Source organism: Hippoglossus stenolepis, chromosome 2 (genome assembly GCF_022539355.2).
Source record: "Hippoglossus stenolepis isolate QCI-W04-F060 chromosome 2, HSTE1.2, whole genome shotgun sequence".
In the NCBI taxonomy this organism is placed as follows: domain Eukaryota; kingdom Metazoa; phylum Chordata; class Actinopteri; order Pleuronectiformes; family Pleuronectidae; genus Hippoglossus; species Hippoglossus stenolepis.
This window is the reverse complement of record NC_061484.1, coordinates 8,495,198-8,511,578: the sequence shown is the minus strand read 5'-3', so window position 1 is coordinate 8,511,578 and position 16,381 is coordinate 8,495,198. Positions and strand designations below refer to the sequence as shown.

At 41.1% G+C, this 16,381-nt stretch overlaps 1 protein-coding gene across 2 annotated transcripts in view; it reads left to right on the top strand.

The window, feature by feature from the left end:
• Positions 1 to 14,035, top strand: part of cnnm2b (cyclin and CBS domain divalent metal cation transport mediator 2b) — a 35,487-nt gene extending 21,452 nt beyond the window's left edge. Inside the window, exons 2-8 of one of the 2 annotated variants that reach the window (XM_035179638.2) lie at positions 2,455 to 2,598; positions 4,255 to 4,392; positions 5,366 to 5,535; positions 7,995 to 8,088; positions 9,000 to 9,062; positions 11,126 to 11,304; positions 12,069 to 14,035. In XM_035179638.2, the coding sequence (XP_035035529.1) occupies positions 2,455 to 2,598; positions 4,255 to 4,392; positions 5,366 to 5,535; positions 7,995 to 8,088; positions 9,000 to 9,062; positions 11,126 to 11,304; positions 12,069 to 12,350 (1,070 nt within the window). In that variant the 3' untranslated portion in view covers positions 12,351 to 14,035. The remainder of the gene's footprint in view (positions 1 to 2,454; positions 2,599 to 4,254; positions 4,393 to 5,365; positions 5,536 to 7,994; positions 8,089 to 8,999; positions 9,063 to 11,125; positions 11,305 to 12,068) is intronic. The other variant, XM_035179648.2, reaches the window with a different exon arrangement.
• Positions 14,036 to 16,381: the final 2,346 nt, after the last annotated feature.

Genomic DNA, 16,381 nt, shown 5'->3' with positions numbered 1-16,381 from the left:
AAATCCCCTTATATGGAGAGTAGAGACAATTAAAGGACAACAGGGAATGTTTCTGTTATTTTCTCCATTCTGTGGGGGTAGACTGAAAAGATTACATTACTACCTATATTTTAAATGTCTCTCTTGAATAGTAATTATAATGCACTAGTAAGGTGGCTTTAATTGTTTGTTATTAATAAAAATGTTATTTGGTAACATTTTTAATTGTTCCTTCTGAAAAGTTATATATATTTAGCACCACCAAGAAGGTTATGTTTTCATTTTCGTTAGTTTGGGGCACGAGAAGTGGGACATGACCCAAAGAAAATCTGACCCAATTTTAATTTTAACATTTTTCAACATTTACATTTTTTTTTTTTTAAAGAATAATTCATGGATCTTAATGAAAAAAATCAGGCATGTTTAGGGGACTGGTGTGGTTTCATAAGGAGACTGTTTGGTACGCAATCTACACTGAGTGCCAATCTAGTCTACATAAATAAATTCTTAAAGAAGAAGTTTGAAATTTCAGGAAATATGTCAACGTGCTTTCTTGCTGCGAGTTAGATAAGAACACTCTCATCATGTCTGTGTTAAATATGAAGCTTGAGCTCTAGCAGCCTGTTAGCCTCCTATCTTAGGATAAAGAATGAACAGATGGGGAAACACCTCTTCATTTGTGTCAATGTTTTTTGTTTGTTTTAATTGTCTATGCATTTAACAAACAGTTTCAGTGTCAACATGTTTATTTGGTGCTGTTACCTGTAAACAGAGCCGTGTTACATGTTAGCTAAGCTAACCGTCTCCTCTGTAAATATCTAATGTACAAACATGAGAGGGGGTTGATGTTCTCATCTAAGTCTCGGAAACAACGAGAAAAGTGGATTACCAAAAAATTGCAGTATTCCTTTAATGGGCTCGGAACAAATACATGAGACTGTTAACAAGTGTATTTGTGCTGAAACAAAAGATTTTAAATGAGATTATATCTTCACATATTTTCTGGATTTTGACTTTCATGTTTTATTTTTTTACCTCTTTAAGATAAGACAAACCTACATTGGGGAGCTGTGTGTTTATTCCTGATGTGAGTGGATGCCATTAAAGCGAAGGAAGTGAACATTGATCTGTTTCACTGTGCTGTGCTGGCCACTCCATTTGCCTTTTCCCTCCCCAGGCAGTTTCGAGTAATTGCTTGCTCAAGGACTTCAGAGGCCTGATTGCTTTAACCCACCAAAGCCCCATTTGTGTTTGTCCTAGTTAAACACAAGTCCTCAGTGATAAAGCAATATGCTTTAGATGTCTTTGGCACCTTTATAGTAATAGTTAGACTCTCCTGCTGTTGTTGGACACTTTGAAAATAAGATATAAATACCGCCTGCCACTTTGTGTTGGAGGATTTCTGCATTTACATTATTTATACCTCTCTTTGGAGATCTACCCTGTTAGGTGTAACCTGAGTGAATTTGTTGAAAGCATCACTTCCGTATCTAATACCCACAACATTCTCTCGCTCAGCCTCTGAGGCTCTGCACATGTGCTGTCATAGTGTTGTGAGGAGGCAGTGAGCTGCAGTGCTATAAAACATTCTTGGTGATCAGCCCTTTCAGCCTCTGCTATCCTGCACCAAAGCGTTAGCTGAAACAGCACCTGACTCCGCTGTGATGTACCTGTGTTCTCCAAAATTAACCACACACATGTTCGCACACCCATGTGCCCATGCACTCGGACACAAGCACATGCACACGTACGCACACAGCCCCACCGATGTCCTCCATTATTTACACCCCGGTGTATCTGCATGCAAACGGCCCATTCCGAGACAATCTGATCACACAGCGGAGGCTTCGCCCAGTCTGTTCCTTCGCTCGGTGAGAATATCGCCGGGGCGGAATGGAAACTTCATTTTGCAAGGGCTAATATTAGCCTGGGCCTCTGGAAAATTCCTTTTAAATGATCACAAGCTGAGAAAAGGCAAAGAATTTGTTTAGTGTTTTGCCTGACAGTATTCTCTGCATACACGGCAGTTTGTTTCTTTTTTTCAGATGGTACAGCACACAGGAGGGTCCTGGGAACACAGATGTGGAGGGAGGGAGGGCTGAGGGAGGACATATGATGAAATTTAGGACAGTTTGACTGTCACTCTCTCTGTCTCAGTCTCTGCTGTCCCTGTTAACACTTGAACTACCATGTTGTGCATCCCTGCCCACTGAGGAGATCACATCACTGTCTCCTGCTCTGTGTGTGATTCGCACTGCAGCCTCAGTGTCATAACAGCAACACTATCTGACATGAGTGATTTCCTTTTCCTTTTTGTGAAGTATTTACTTTTAATACATGTCAGATTGGTACATTATAAGAGGATCCCTGTCTGTTTGTTCCCCTGTAACTCCACCACTGCCTGACCTATATTCAACTCTGTTTATCATTATTATTTACCCTAACTTGATAACCTGTGTGTGTATGTTTTTCTAGGAAAATCCCACCTGGCCATAGTTCAGAGGGTGAACAACGAAGGTGAGGGAGACCCTTTCTACGAGGTCCTGGGTATCGTCACCCTTGAGGACGTTATCGAAGAAATCATCAAGTCAGAGATCCTGGACGAGACTGACTTGTACAGTAGGTCTCGCTCTTAAAGCTCATACCTTTTAGGCTTTAAGATTTCACTGGTCACCAGCCTTAATAGCACTCTTACATCACAGTGACGGTTTAAAGCATGTTCATTTAAGTCTAATTGATGCAGCAGAACTGTCTAAATATGTATTTAACGATGCATTTTGAAAACTAGCAGGGCACTGGTGAATGAGTCACATCTTATTCTGTTTAAACCTTGCTGATATATGGTATTAAGGTCTGTAGCAATAGATTGTAGCAACAGTAAATCATGACCAAAGCTGGAACCAGTGATTTCTACAGAATCGGCCCATTTGTGATTCTTGAAAAATGTCTGTTTGCATATTGAATATGAATTCTGAGGAGTATTTTAGCCTCTTTCAGCTCACTGTCTTGGTTTTTACACCCTGCAATAAAATGTGTGTATTTGGTTTGATTCCACCGCTCTCAATAAGCTCTTTTAAACTTCAGAATTCAGATGTAAACCATGTGCTCAGCACTAAACAGCAGACAGAGTAGTAGTGGAGCGTCTAGCAGCTGAAAATCCAGATACTTCCCTCAGCAGTTGGTGGATAACAAAACAAAGTTAAAAAGAGAATGAATGGACTGATATTGATCAGGTGACCAGAAACACAACTCCAGATGAAAGACAATATTGTTCCATGTCTACTGTTTGTTAGATAATTGCAGACACAATGTTTTGAGGTTATGGAGACCCAGTAAAATGGTCCAGTTAACCCCCCTATAATGTCACATATGTCTAGTCAAATGTGAGCAAGGTTTTAATTTAGGAAGGGTTAGGGTTAGGGTGCTCAAGTTTGATCAAATTGTTCAGATCTGACTGGACTACAGCTCTACAGATATTATATATATATAAAATAATACATTTTTGTCTAGTGATCCAACAAACAGCCTTACTACATTGTTTCTCAACTTGGGTAAAGGTCAAGAGTGTTTGTTGTTTGTTAGCGAGTCACCCAAATTGAATTTGACAGATTACCCCCAGGTGCAGGATGAGCCATCAGAAGTGTGTCAGTGTTTTACTGGAAGAGAAATGGGAGGGAATTTATATAAACACTGAAAAGAGAAAACAGAATAGTTAAGACAGGGACACACGAAGTGTCTAAAGTTAAGTTCACACAAATGAGGGGATCGTTAGATATTTTTATTATTAGTTCCATTACAAGAGTTAGTTTATTGTGTTGTTTTTTCACTTAAGAGTCTTAATGTGTATTTTCTACGAAACCTACAAACGTATGATTTTATATTCAAGGATAACTCTTTTTTTTTTTACAACCTTTGCTTTCATTCAGACTTTTTCACACCAAAGCAGTGCTGTTACAGTAAATGGTATCAGAAAAGGTCTGCAGACATGGAGTTCATGCCAGTCTATTTGTTGCCGTAATACATATGGCTTTAAGCAATGCTAAGAATGTGCTAAGCTCACAACGTAGCCCCCTATAGCTCTCCTTTAGTTCTGAGAAGGACGCCACAGCTACGTTTCTGGAAAAAGCAATAAGCTTTTGGGTAACTCCAGTTTAGTCACCCTCTGACCCGGGACGACTCAGTATCTGTGGAGGGATATGGATTGACGCTTTTCCTGTTGCAGAAAAAAGTTAAAGTTTTGTGTCTCAACCCCGTCTTTTAATTTTCCCTCCTCAGCTGACAACAAGACGAAGAAGAAAATCACCCATCGGGAAAGGAAGCAGGATTTCTCGGCCTTCAAGCCGACCGACAATGAAATGAAGGTTAAAATATCACCTCAGCTTCTGCTGGCTACCCTGCGTTTCCTAGCAACAGGCAAGTGGGCTGCGTTGCTGCTTGACTTCCCCCAGTGTGCCCTCAGCCCCTCACTGTGGGGAAAGTGTGTGTGTGTGTGAGCTGTTTGTGTGTGCATGTGCCCGTATGGGCTTTGAATTTTTGGGCAAGTGGATGTAGGGAGGAGTGAGTATGTGTGTAGAATGAGTATCTGTTGTGTGTCTGTGAGAGGGAATGAGTTGTGTGAGGACTCACAGCAAGCGTGTTGGTATGCATGTGTGTGTGTGTGTGTGTTTCTGAAGAGGTGGAAGGCCTTTCGGGAGCGCGGCACGGGATGTCTGTGCAAAAGAAGGCGTCTATTTGCTTGCATGTCATGCACTGAAGGTTACATGTTGAGATCTTTGCTCACAGCTTTAAAAACACCACCCTGTTTGCTTACACTCGTTCCTCGGTGACATCACGTCCAGCATTTTTGGCCTCTGATCTCTGTTCTCACACAAGTCGACATACTTTGTGTAAAATGTGAAATATTTCACCCACTTTCCCTTGGGAAATGGATTTCTGAACCGGCAGAAGAATATCCAAGTACTACTACAGCAGCAGCAGCAGCAGCAGTTGACTATGTCTCCTTGCAGTTGGATTTGCTTTAGAACTTTGACCTAGCAGCTAAGCGTTGATTAAGTTCCTCTAAAGACTATTAGGGAGTTTAGTTCCTGGTGGTGGAGCCGGCAGCCAGCTGACACATATCACCGCCGCTGCGTTGAAGGAGCTGATTGGCCCATTAGGTGGTTGAGGCAGACCTGTCACAGTTAGGTTACGTCTTTTAAAGGTCTCGGGCACGTTTGTATATATGGAGATGTTTGGATGCAAAAACTGCTGAAAACATGGAGGTTCTCTCGGAACCAAATTACTGTTTGTTGAATTAAAAGCGGGATTTTTTAAAACTCTCATATATTCATTATCAGCCTGTTCATGTTTGGTTTTCCTCACTTCACATTCCGCTCTCTCTCCTCAGAGGTGGAGCCATTCGCACCGGTGCAGATGTCAGAAAAGATCCTGCTGCGCTTGTTGAAGCATCCAAACGTCATCCAGGAGCTGAAATACGATGAGAAGAACAAGCGGGCGGCAGAGCACTACCTCTTCCACAGGAACAAGCCCGTGGATTATTTCGTCCTCGTCCTGCAGGTGCGTTGGCATGACGACAAACTAAAGTGAAATCTGCAGATTTGTTCCAAAACCGACCAACTACTGAACTGCATATAAAAATGATTTACAGCACAAATATTTCAAAATCTATTCATATTCCTTTTGTGTGTACATGTGTGTGTATTTCTGCTCTAATGCAGAGGATTGTGTTTTCTGAAGTTAGACTTAATTACAAACATTTATCCAACGAGACAACAGACAACACAGAAACCTTCAAGGCTCTTTAATAACAGGTGTTGTGTGCACCCGTCCAACCTACTGAGTCACTAACACTTGTGTTTATAGTGTGAATAGTGTTGTTAAAAAGTAGATATTTCACTAATACATTGTAACTGCTAATAGTTCTGGTACATTTTCGACAAGAAGGACTTCATAATACTTTTATCAGTATTACTATTAATAATAATAGAAGCAGTGTAGTAGTATTTGAATTAGTTAATTGAACCTCCTAGGTAGGGGGACAGGGACAGGATAGAGATAGGAGGATTTTATGTTTGTCTGTCTGGTTGTTTGGAGCATTACAGTGTGAATAAGGAATTTTTTATCATTCTCTTTAAGATGGCAAGTTTTTGACGTTTTCACCAATTTCCCTGGGAATAATTCATAGATCTTGATGGGGAGAAAAAAAAAGGAATACATAAATAGCATATAAATATATAAATGGTCCGTGTGAATATAGCAGCTTTTTTAGTCTTGATGGCCACTCAAAGCAGAGTTTTTCCATTCACACACACATTTAGACAGTTCATCATACATCAATATGCCGTCAGGGGCAACTTGGGGTGGAATGTGGGAGACGGGGATCAAACCATCAACCTCCTGGTTAGGAGTTATTTAGGCATGAGATTGGGTTGATGTAAGCTTGTGAGTCTTTTTCAAACTGCCTGTTGTGAACTTCAGATGTGGATTCGTCAAATGATGCCATGCCCCATGCTTGTTCACTGCTGACTTCAGTAGTTTCACAAAAACAGATCACAGTATCTTTTGAAGCTCATGCAGTGTGGAATTTTGTAATAATGTCTTTCCTTTTTTCCAAACTAAAGTCTGGAGTTTTCACTGCAACTGCACAACTAAACTTAAATCATGCTTAGAGTGACTTATATAGCAAGTGACATGTATTTTTAAGGCTTTTCAATGAATCATGATGCATTTTTCTAAAACACCAACAGAATCAAAGAGGTGGTACACACATCCCTCTCCTCTCCCTGTCCCATCTCTGCAGACACCTCAAAGAAATCCTGCTATAAAGTTACTATTATTTACTCAAAAGCAGATGCAAAGCACATGCTGCTGATCTTCATGTAGCTTTACAGTTTGCCTCTATGCTCTCGCCCAAGGGGCTTATGACAGCATCAGTGATATGCAGCAGTAACTGCAGCTATGCAGCGATGCGATCGCTCGCACCCTTTACTCTACTCTCCCCATCACTCCACTAAGTCATCATCTGTAGTAGTGAAACCCTCTTTTCTTGGTTGGTAGCGTGTTCCAGTTCTTCTGGGCTGTGGGTAATAAGCTACAACTTCTCTTGTAAACACAGGGTTTTATTAGTCTCCTGTCTTCATTTAATAAACACCAGCATGGCAAAACAGTACATAACTCTGCATTCACAACAGGCCTCTGGCACAACTCTACTCCACCCTGTTACACTCATACCTGTCCTACCTATAACAATGGCAGGTAGGGACCAAGTAACTCCTTGGTAAGAGGACGTGCAGCCACAACTTAAATGTTCCACAGGAAAATATCAAAACAAAATAATAATTAAAGTGCTTTAAATGATAGTAGAGCAATGCTGATTTGACAGAAAACTGCACAATGTTGCTCTGGAATTATTCCAACTGAAAGTGCACAAACTATAAAGCTCAATAGGAAACAATACAATTTGCATAATAACTGAAGTGATTAAAATAACCCATAATACAATGTGTTCCAGAACTACAGTTACAGTGTCTCTGGATCAGGTGAGGTCCAGGTGGGACAAGTGCGAGGTCACTGCCCTTGAGATCAGGCTTATAGGAGCACATTGGGAGCTATTAAACCGAGCACGGATTTTCTACAAGTAGTAAAAAGGAGAGAGAAGAGGGAGGGAGGGGTGGTGTGGGTGGATTTGTTCTAAACTCACGGGCAGGGTGAATAAATATATTTGAGCAGATTTTGTTGAGGGTGGAAGTAGGATTGCAAAGCACAAAGCTGTAGCGGAAATCCTTGAAAGGAAGGATGAAAGACTATACTGTAACTGACACAATGAAGCACTAATGCAGAACATCCATTCTGGGTTGATGAGAAGTTGGATATCCAAAGAAAACATACAGTCTGAAAAAGGATGGATAAAGATGTAATCAAATGCAAACAGCCTGAAATGCAGATGTAAACTTCTACAATATTGGTTGGTTGGTTGTGTGTCTTTGTAGATAGTAACTTGTTTGTTGCCGTCACAGGGGAAAGTGGAGGTGGAGGCAGGAAAAGAGGGGATGAAGTTTGAAGCAGGACCGTTCTCCTTCTATGGGATGATGGCTCTGACAGCGTCGCCAGGTACGACCGACTGACTGATGTACATCCTGTCTTTGTCCTCCGTGTCATGATTGATCAGTTTCTTTTAATAGGCTCTCAGGTAAAAATCATAATTTGATTTTTGAGTAAAATATTAAAATGCAGCTTTTTGGAGAAAAATTATTCTAAACAATAATTGAATGCTGGGATTAGCTCCAGCTAACCCCCGCAACCCTCAAAGGATAAGCGGTATATGGATGGATGGATGGGCAAAAAAATGTAAAAGCAGGAATTGAATGTTTGTTTAGCTTTTTCACTTATTCTTTGATCAGACAACATCTAACATTTTAATACTTCGTAATTCTCTTATTTTGTCAAATAAAAAGATTTTTTAACATGCGTGAAATTAATTTTAACTTTCTCTTAAGTCCTATGGAAAATGTGGAAATGGTCCTGTCCACAAATCCCAACATACGTCCTCTCAAGGCACTTTGCAGGTTGAAACCGTACAATATTCGAGAGAAACACAACCACTGTAGGACTGTCCTGCAGTGACATCATGAGAAAGTGTCACACAGTGATCCACTCATCCCCTCAGTTCATTCATAAACTGTAATACTATTCTCAGCATTTCTCAACCGCCATGATAACTGTGGGCGGTGAGATCTGAGAGACACCTACTGGTGAAACAGTAGAATAACCTTCCTCTGTATGTGTGTTTAGGTGCTCAGAATTTAAATGATTAATAGTGGAGCAATAGATGGTGATTTTTCTTTGATTACACCTTACAATTCAAAAATATGCTGCTATAATATGTACGATACATATGTGATTTGATCCAAGAAAATTCATAATATGTGCATTGATTTTATTTATTTATTTCATATTTTTTTCTACTCTTTCTTTCCCACTTTCTCTCTGTTTCCCACTTTCTCTCTGTTTTCCTCCCCAAGTCCCTCTGTCCCTGTCTCGTACATTTGTGGTCAGTAGAGCTGAATCATTAGCAGGATCTCCAGGTACAGTGGCCTTTTCTCTATCTTCTCATCTCATACCACAGCTCCTGTCCACTGATTAATGAGATTAATGTGAAGTAAAGTAATATTTGGTTGAATTTACAATGTTGCATTGTAGATTGTCCGCCTGTTTGCTTTTTGTAAACGTACATGAGTGTGTTCTATAATTTTGTTCCTCAGTTTGTACTTGAATGCAACACTCACTGTATACTCGTGTGTACAAGTGAAGGAGAAAGAGGGCGAGAGGAAAACAGATTCAGCTTGAGACTTTAACACTTTCATCCCTTGAGCCATTAGTCAAGTGGCTGAATGGTGTTGGAGACTGGAGGCCCCCGAGTGGACCCAGGCTCCGCCCCGCTCGCCCCTAACCTTTAACCCTTCAACTACATAAACAAGACCTACAGCTACAGGCCCCCTGCCGAACACCACTGAGAGCACATACAAAAACACACACACACACGTACACATATGTTCACACGCACGGTTACGTACACATATAGAGTTATATGCTCGGTGCAGGAGAACAAAATACGCTCTCTTTCTGTCTTCTCAAGTATCCGACAGTGCACTTAACATGCTTTGTTTCCTCCAGTGTGGAGCCTATGCACACATTTGTGTGTGTGTATCTGCCTGTACGTTAACGCATTATGTGTGTACTCTTGACCCAGACCGCCATTTTTTTCTGCACTGACCTGGCCCCTGTGGCCCTGAGAAAGTGGAGTACTAATTCGCAAGAGTTCACATGCCAGGTCTTTCGCCCACTGCGCTCAGTCCGCACACACACACACACACACACACACACACACACACACACACACACACACACACACACACACACACACACACACACACGCACTGTTTGTGCTTTGCGCTCCCTTTCACGCACACACATATTCCAACATGGGATTACATACATTCCAGTCGGCATAGTAGCATTAGCTCTGGCCAAGCCGTTTCCACTTTGTTGTGTGTGATTTTCACTAGGCTTCTTTAAGAAGTGGAAAACATAATCTGGCTTTAATTAAAAAACAGAACAGGTTTTCTGTGAGGCAGCTCATTGGAGGAAGGATCATCAGAGACCACTGACTCAATACCTGCTGCATGAAACTCCCCTCACCCAAAGACTTATGTAGAAATGAGATTTCCATACAGCAGCACAGCAAGCATCTCGGTAATATCTAACACTTGACCTGGAAAAATGTCAGTGGTGCACAGGATCTAGAGTTCTGACAAAACTGCAACTATCCAAATCTGAAAAAACTATGTCCAAATAGATTATGTACTGTTCTCATATCATGTCATATTCATTTTAAAGGTATGTTTGATAAGAACAAGAGAAGAGTTGAACCTGTCAAATAAGAATCATCACCCATGTTTCATTCATTTCAACATCATCACCCTCACTCTTTCTGTGTTTCCAGCTGATGTGACATAATGATACATATTTATAGTAATACACTTTTTTTGTAGATATGGTAGCACTGATGCAACAGCACAGTCCATGGGAAGAAAGATAAACCAAGACTATATAATTTCCAAGTAATGATGCTGCATATTTTCGGGAAATGTTCAATTTCATGCATTATTGGGCGACTGTGATTGGGTCGTCCACTAATCAGAGGGTCGGCGGTTCGAGCCCTGGCTCCTCCAGTGTCCTCGGGCAAGATATTGAACCCTCAAATTGCCCCTGACCTCTGTTCCATCTGTATGTGGATGATGTGTGATAGAAAATAGCGCGGTGTATAGAAGTGCTATATGAATGTGTGTGAATCTGTGATTGTGACTTAGAGTAAAGTGCTCTGAGTGGTAGATAGGAAATGGTAAATGGACTGTGTATATATATATATATATATATGTACCAATTTCTAAATACCCAAAACAAATTAATGACATCTCAACATTATAAGGCTTCACTTTGTTATTTGTTCCCACTCTTCCCATAAAGAAACACCTCAGTCTAGTAATGGTAGAACTGAGACGAGTTATACAAATTTCACACCATATACATTAGAACTCTGATGTTTAAGATTACTCAAACCTTTTAAACCTTTTTCTCCTCCTTACAGAAAATAAATCTCCTCCACGGCCGTTTGGACTCAACCACTCGGACTCTCTGAACAGGAGCGATCGCATCGAAGCCATCACCCCGACTCTGGGCAGCAGCAACAACCAGCTCAACTCCTTCCTGCAGATCTACGTACCTGACTACTCAGTCAGAGCGCGCTCAGACCTGCAGTTTATAAAGGTGAGAAGGCACACGAGGCAGAGCAGGACACAGCTCACACTGAGGCTCATGGGTGTAGATGTGTTCGTTCAGTACCAATGAGGAGCTGCTTGTTAATGAGGTCTTGCAGAGGCTGTTAATGAATAGACAGTAGAAACTGTAACGACCTAAGTTGCATGCATTTATTAATGAACTGATCAAATTTAATGCAATTGCTGACGTTCAAATGTTTATTGCAACAGTAGAACATGTTAGTGTTTGGCGTGTGGCCTCCGACTTAATCACTCCCCCAGATATGATTACAGAGCAAATACTTGTAAACTCCTAAAGAGCTCCTATTGGCTAATATCTTTTTACCTATTAGTACCCCTGATACCTTGAAGAAGTTTTATTGTTGAATGAACTGCTTTGATTTGATTTATGTTCATTCATTGATTCTTTTTTTACTTTACTCAATCATAATCTATCACAACTAATTAATTTTATGAATATCTTTTTTACTGTCCAATTAAATATCAGTTAAGTTATTCCATCATGAGCATTTGAAAATCTCTCCTGGTCCACAGCTACTTTACATCTGACAATGAAAAACAACGGATCACGATGATGTCGTCTTACAGAACCTTTCATTACACAATAAAACTGGAAGAGAGTCAAGTCTGACTATATTAAAAGATCATTAAATTGATAAAAACATTATTACAATGTTTACAGAACGTTTTACATAATTATGTTCAGGAAGCAATCAGTCACAGTCAGTTGACCCCATCTTCACTGTTTCCTAGGTAACACGCCAACAGTACCAGAACGCCGTGATGGCGTCGCGGATGGACAAGACCCCCCAATCCACAGACAACGAGTTCACTAAGATCGAGCTCACGTTGACGGAGCTCCACGACGGCGTGGAGACCTCAGCCGTGGTCACCACCACAGCCAGCACAACAAGCACCACCCCCGCCGTGTCCATAGCTGTGTCCAACGAGACGTCCCATCTGCTCAACCCGCAGCAGAACTGTGTGGGCCTCAGCAGGAGCAACCACAGCGCCCACAACGAGGGACCCATCTAGCCCCCGCCGAGCCTGGTGGAGACCCCAGACCCTCCACCCTGTCTCGTGGACACACACACACGGAGCGGTGGCTTAGATGGAGATGAGGGAAAGCGGGGGAGTGGAGGCAGGTGGAAAGAGGGTTCTGCTCCGACCAGTAGGCCCCAGTAAGTCAGTCAGTCTGTCAGTCAGTCAGTGAGACCCTTTCATGGGAGGGGCAGTGGGGAAGAGGGGCGCTGCGTCGCCCTGAATGCCCCCCCCCCACCACCTGAACGCTGTCAGGATCCCTGCTGTACCACTCTCCTTCCAGAGGCTGCACTCGGACAGTTCCTGTGACTGAGCTTCTTTTCTGGGACAATCAGACACTTTCATAGCGGTGACTTGGACTAGAGGACGACAGAGTGCATGCAAACCCCTCCCTTTAGCCTACACACACACACACACACACACACACACACACACACACACACACACACACACACACACACACACACACACACACACACACAAACTCTTTATACTTTCTCCTCAGGCCAAAGACTTTGGTCCCCCCCCTTCTTACACTGGACACAGACTGTTTTTTGCACATGTTTGAACATGCTCACACTCCCACACACATTCAGACACACACACTCACACAAATACAGACACACACATGCAACTCCATCACCCGTGCATCTTTTCAGGGAGGCTCAGTCAACTGTTGATCCCATCAGCAAGGACTCAAACCCAAACACGCAGAGAGCAACGGTTAGTCAAAGACTGCACCAAAAACCGCTTTGAAAGAAACCGTCGAAAAAAAACATGAACCAAGAATGTTTTCCTGTATTTATTTATTTTATAATATTGTATGTATATATGTACGCGTGGAGACACGATGTGACATAAACTGGCATACGAACATGCTCGAGCATGTGCAGCGAGGCGCGTGTGGGGCACACGTGTCGTATCAAAAAGGACATGCTACATATATGGAGATGAACATCCATTCGTGTAAATGAGGAGGTGAGGGTCTTTTACAGATACAGTATGTATATTACAGATCTTGTTATTTTTACTATTATCCTAAATCAGGCTTATGGTACACTATCTTTTTCACCTTAAAAAAATCACACTATTGCCTTTAAGAGAAATCATATAATTAATTATTTTAACAAGTGCAATGAACAGCAATTTATTTAAGAGATGATTATGAATGAAAAAAATCAGTGTATTATAAATTGACAGATATATTTGTATGTATGTACTGTATGTATATGTATATTTGTTTTTGAAAAATGCTAAACTGCAGCCATCCACAAGCAAAACTGTCTTTAGTCAGTTTCTGTTCTCACTTCGTCTCCATGTTTTTGCATCGTTTGACCTCAAACACGTCTGCTGTAGTTTTACGTTCATATGGGAGCTATGACGCCTGGACCTGTCACCACAGTGTAGCTCAATGGGTAGTTGGGTGGGAGAGGGGCGGAGTGAACTGGATGGCGGGGGTTTGTTAAAGTGCCGACACAGCATCTATGCATGTAGAGGTTATGTGTCTTATCTTTTTTTTTTTTTTCTTTTTTTTTTGCCAATTTTATTCATAATCGAACTTGTTAATTGCACAGTATTAATGACCTCATCTAACATGTTGAGCATCATCAACGTCACAAAAAGCAACCTCGACATTAAACGTGTCCATGAATGATACGCAGCGATGCTTTGCCACTCTTTATGTGTTCCTTTTCTTTTTTTTAATGCATGTGTGTCACTTACATGTGCGTGTCTTCAGAACAAAGCCAGATTGTTCAGACTACACTTGACTTATGTAGATCATAACCGATGTTTAACGATTCTTGAGTTAATTTAGATTAGTATCTAAACTCTTATTTTGAAAGAACAGGTCCAGAACAAATCCTCCTCTAAGGCTGCAACTCATTCTTTTTGCACATACATTCATTATCATTCGTTGTGTCTTGTTTGTTTGATACAAATCTATGCAAGAGTCAGGTTGTGATTTTTACAGTTGGTTATATGTTGGACTGTTTCTTGGCCAATTTCGTGAAATAACTTGTGATGTGTATTGTATTTTTATATCCAGTCCTTATGCTAAGCTAAGCTAACTCTCCTTCATGTCCAGAGTCTGGTAGTGACAGTGATATTGAGCTTACTCTCTCTCTGCTTATTTCTTATATTCACCCTTTGCTTTTATCAAATTTTTACATTAAAAAACACATTTATACATTGTGCAAGGAAGCATTAAAGGGAAAGACAGAGGGGGGTATTATGAAAATATATATATATTAAAAAAAGATATATATACAGTATATATAGAGAGAGAGAGAACGAGAGAGAGAGAGAGAGAGAGAGAAAGAGAGAGAGAGAGAGAGAGAAAGAGATAGAAAATGCACAAAGAAAAACAAATTTATCCCTCTTTGATATTTTTCATCCCTGACTCCTCCCACCGAATTCTCAATGAGAATGGTGATTGCAAGATAAATATGGAAATACAAAATAATAATAATAATAATAAATAATTCACCATTTCCTTTTTTTCCAGTTCTCTCTTGGCCTTATTGCTTTACCTCGTAAAGACTAAAATGTATTTTAAGTTTGCTTGTTCCTGAAGTTCCATGAGTCACAGTCTATATTTATCTTTACTTCACATCTGCTGCTCTGTCGATCTGAACTGTGAAAGAGTTGATTTTCACTCCACTTCCTGTTCATTAACATTAAATATACGTTACGCTGATGTCACAACACCAAATGTGCTTCAGCTGAATCTTTCCTCTAACGTCCAGTTGCAGTTTTTAACCACTGGTGGTCGCTGTTTCCTCATGTAAATCACTGTCAGTGTGTGACATGGTGTGTGACAGGATGCAAAAGCAGCACACACACACACACACACACACACACACACACACACACACACACACACACACACACACACACACACACACACACACACACACACACACACACACAGCCCCTCCATCTGCTCAGCCACGTCCCTCTGTTGTCTCACCAGATGTTACAGTGCGTCCATCCTGTTGTTTGCAGCTGTTTGTTGTTTGTTTACTGTTTACCTGAATGTGCCCCTGTGCAGCAGAGGCCCGCTCTGCTCCGCAGGCACAATCCCTCCAGAGGTGAAGCAGTGGATGGTGACGACCACATCATGGATCTCAGTGCCTGACAGGAGCGCAGGAAGCATGGCGACAAGTCACAAGTCCAAACGCACAACATGAAGACACTGAGGGCACAAGCATCAGCTGTGACTGGGCTTATTGTAATACTCTGTTACACAGGACACACACACATACTGTATTTTCTCTGTCTCACACACTCCATCATGGCCTGGACGACCGCCCTGTGTGTAGCTGGTCTCTGGTCCTTCCGCATACGGCTGCGGCTGCTGCTGCTACTGCTGCTGCTGCTGCTGCTGATGATGATGATGCTTTACCCGTGTGCCGTGTCCACAAAGCTCCTTCCTCCTGAAGACAACTGTCCCTGTGCCTCCTCCAGCTGCCGGTTTAATAAAAAAAAGTGAATGATTAACAGACAACACAGCTGGTGGCTCAGTGTCCTCAATGTTGTGTAATGAGGATTTAACCATAAAGATATACACGTACTAGAGATAAGTAACTCATAATACTGGTAATCAAAGTGACTTACGTGATGTAACTTTTGAGGGAACAAATAACACAATGTCCCCACAACAGAAAACTGTCTCACTCAGTTCATTACACACTCAGAGCTTTTGTTGCTAAAGCCTCAATCGGTCGTTCTGAACGTATTGATTTGATTCAGATCCTGATGAGCTGATGCTGCTCTTTCTGACGTCCACACAAAATATAAATCAAATACAAATCAGTAAAGACACTTATAGAGACAAGCAAATTATCACATCAGAATATTTTTATTTTACAAATATTCAAATATAAAATATTTCTGGAAACATATCATATTTATATTCATATACACTATGATACATCATTTATACATATATAAAAAATGTATGCATATATGCAAACTTTCCAACATATTAACTTATTCTTATTCCTGAATTTGTATCTATATAT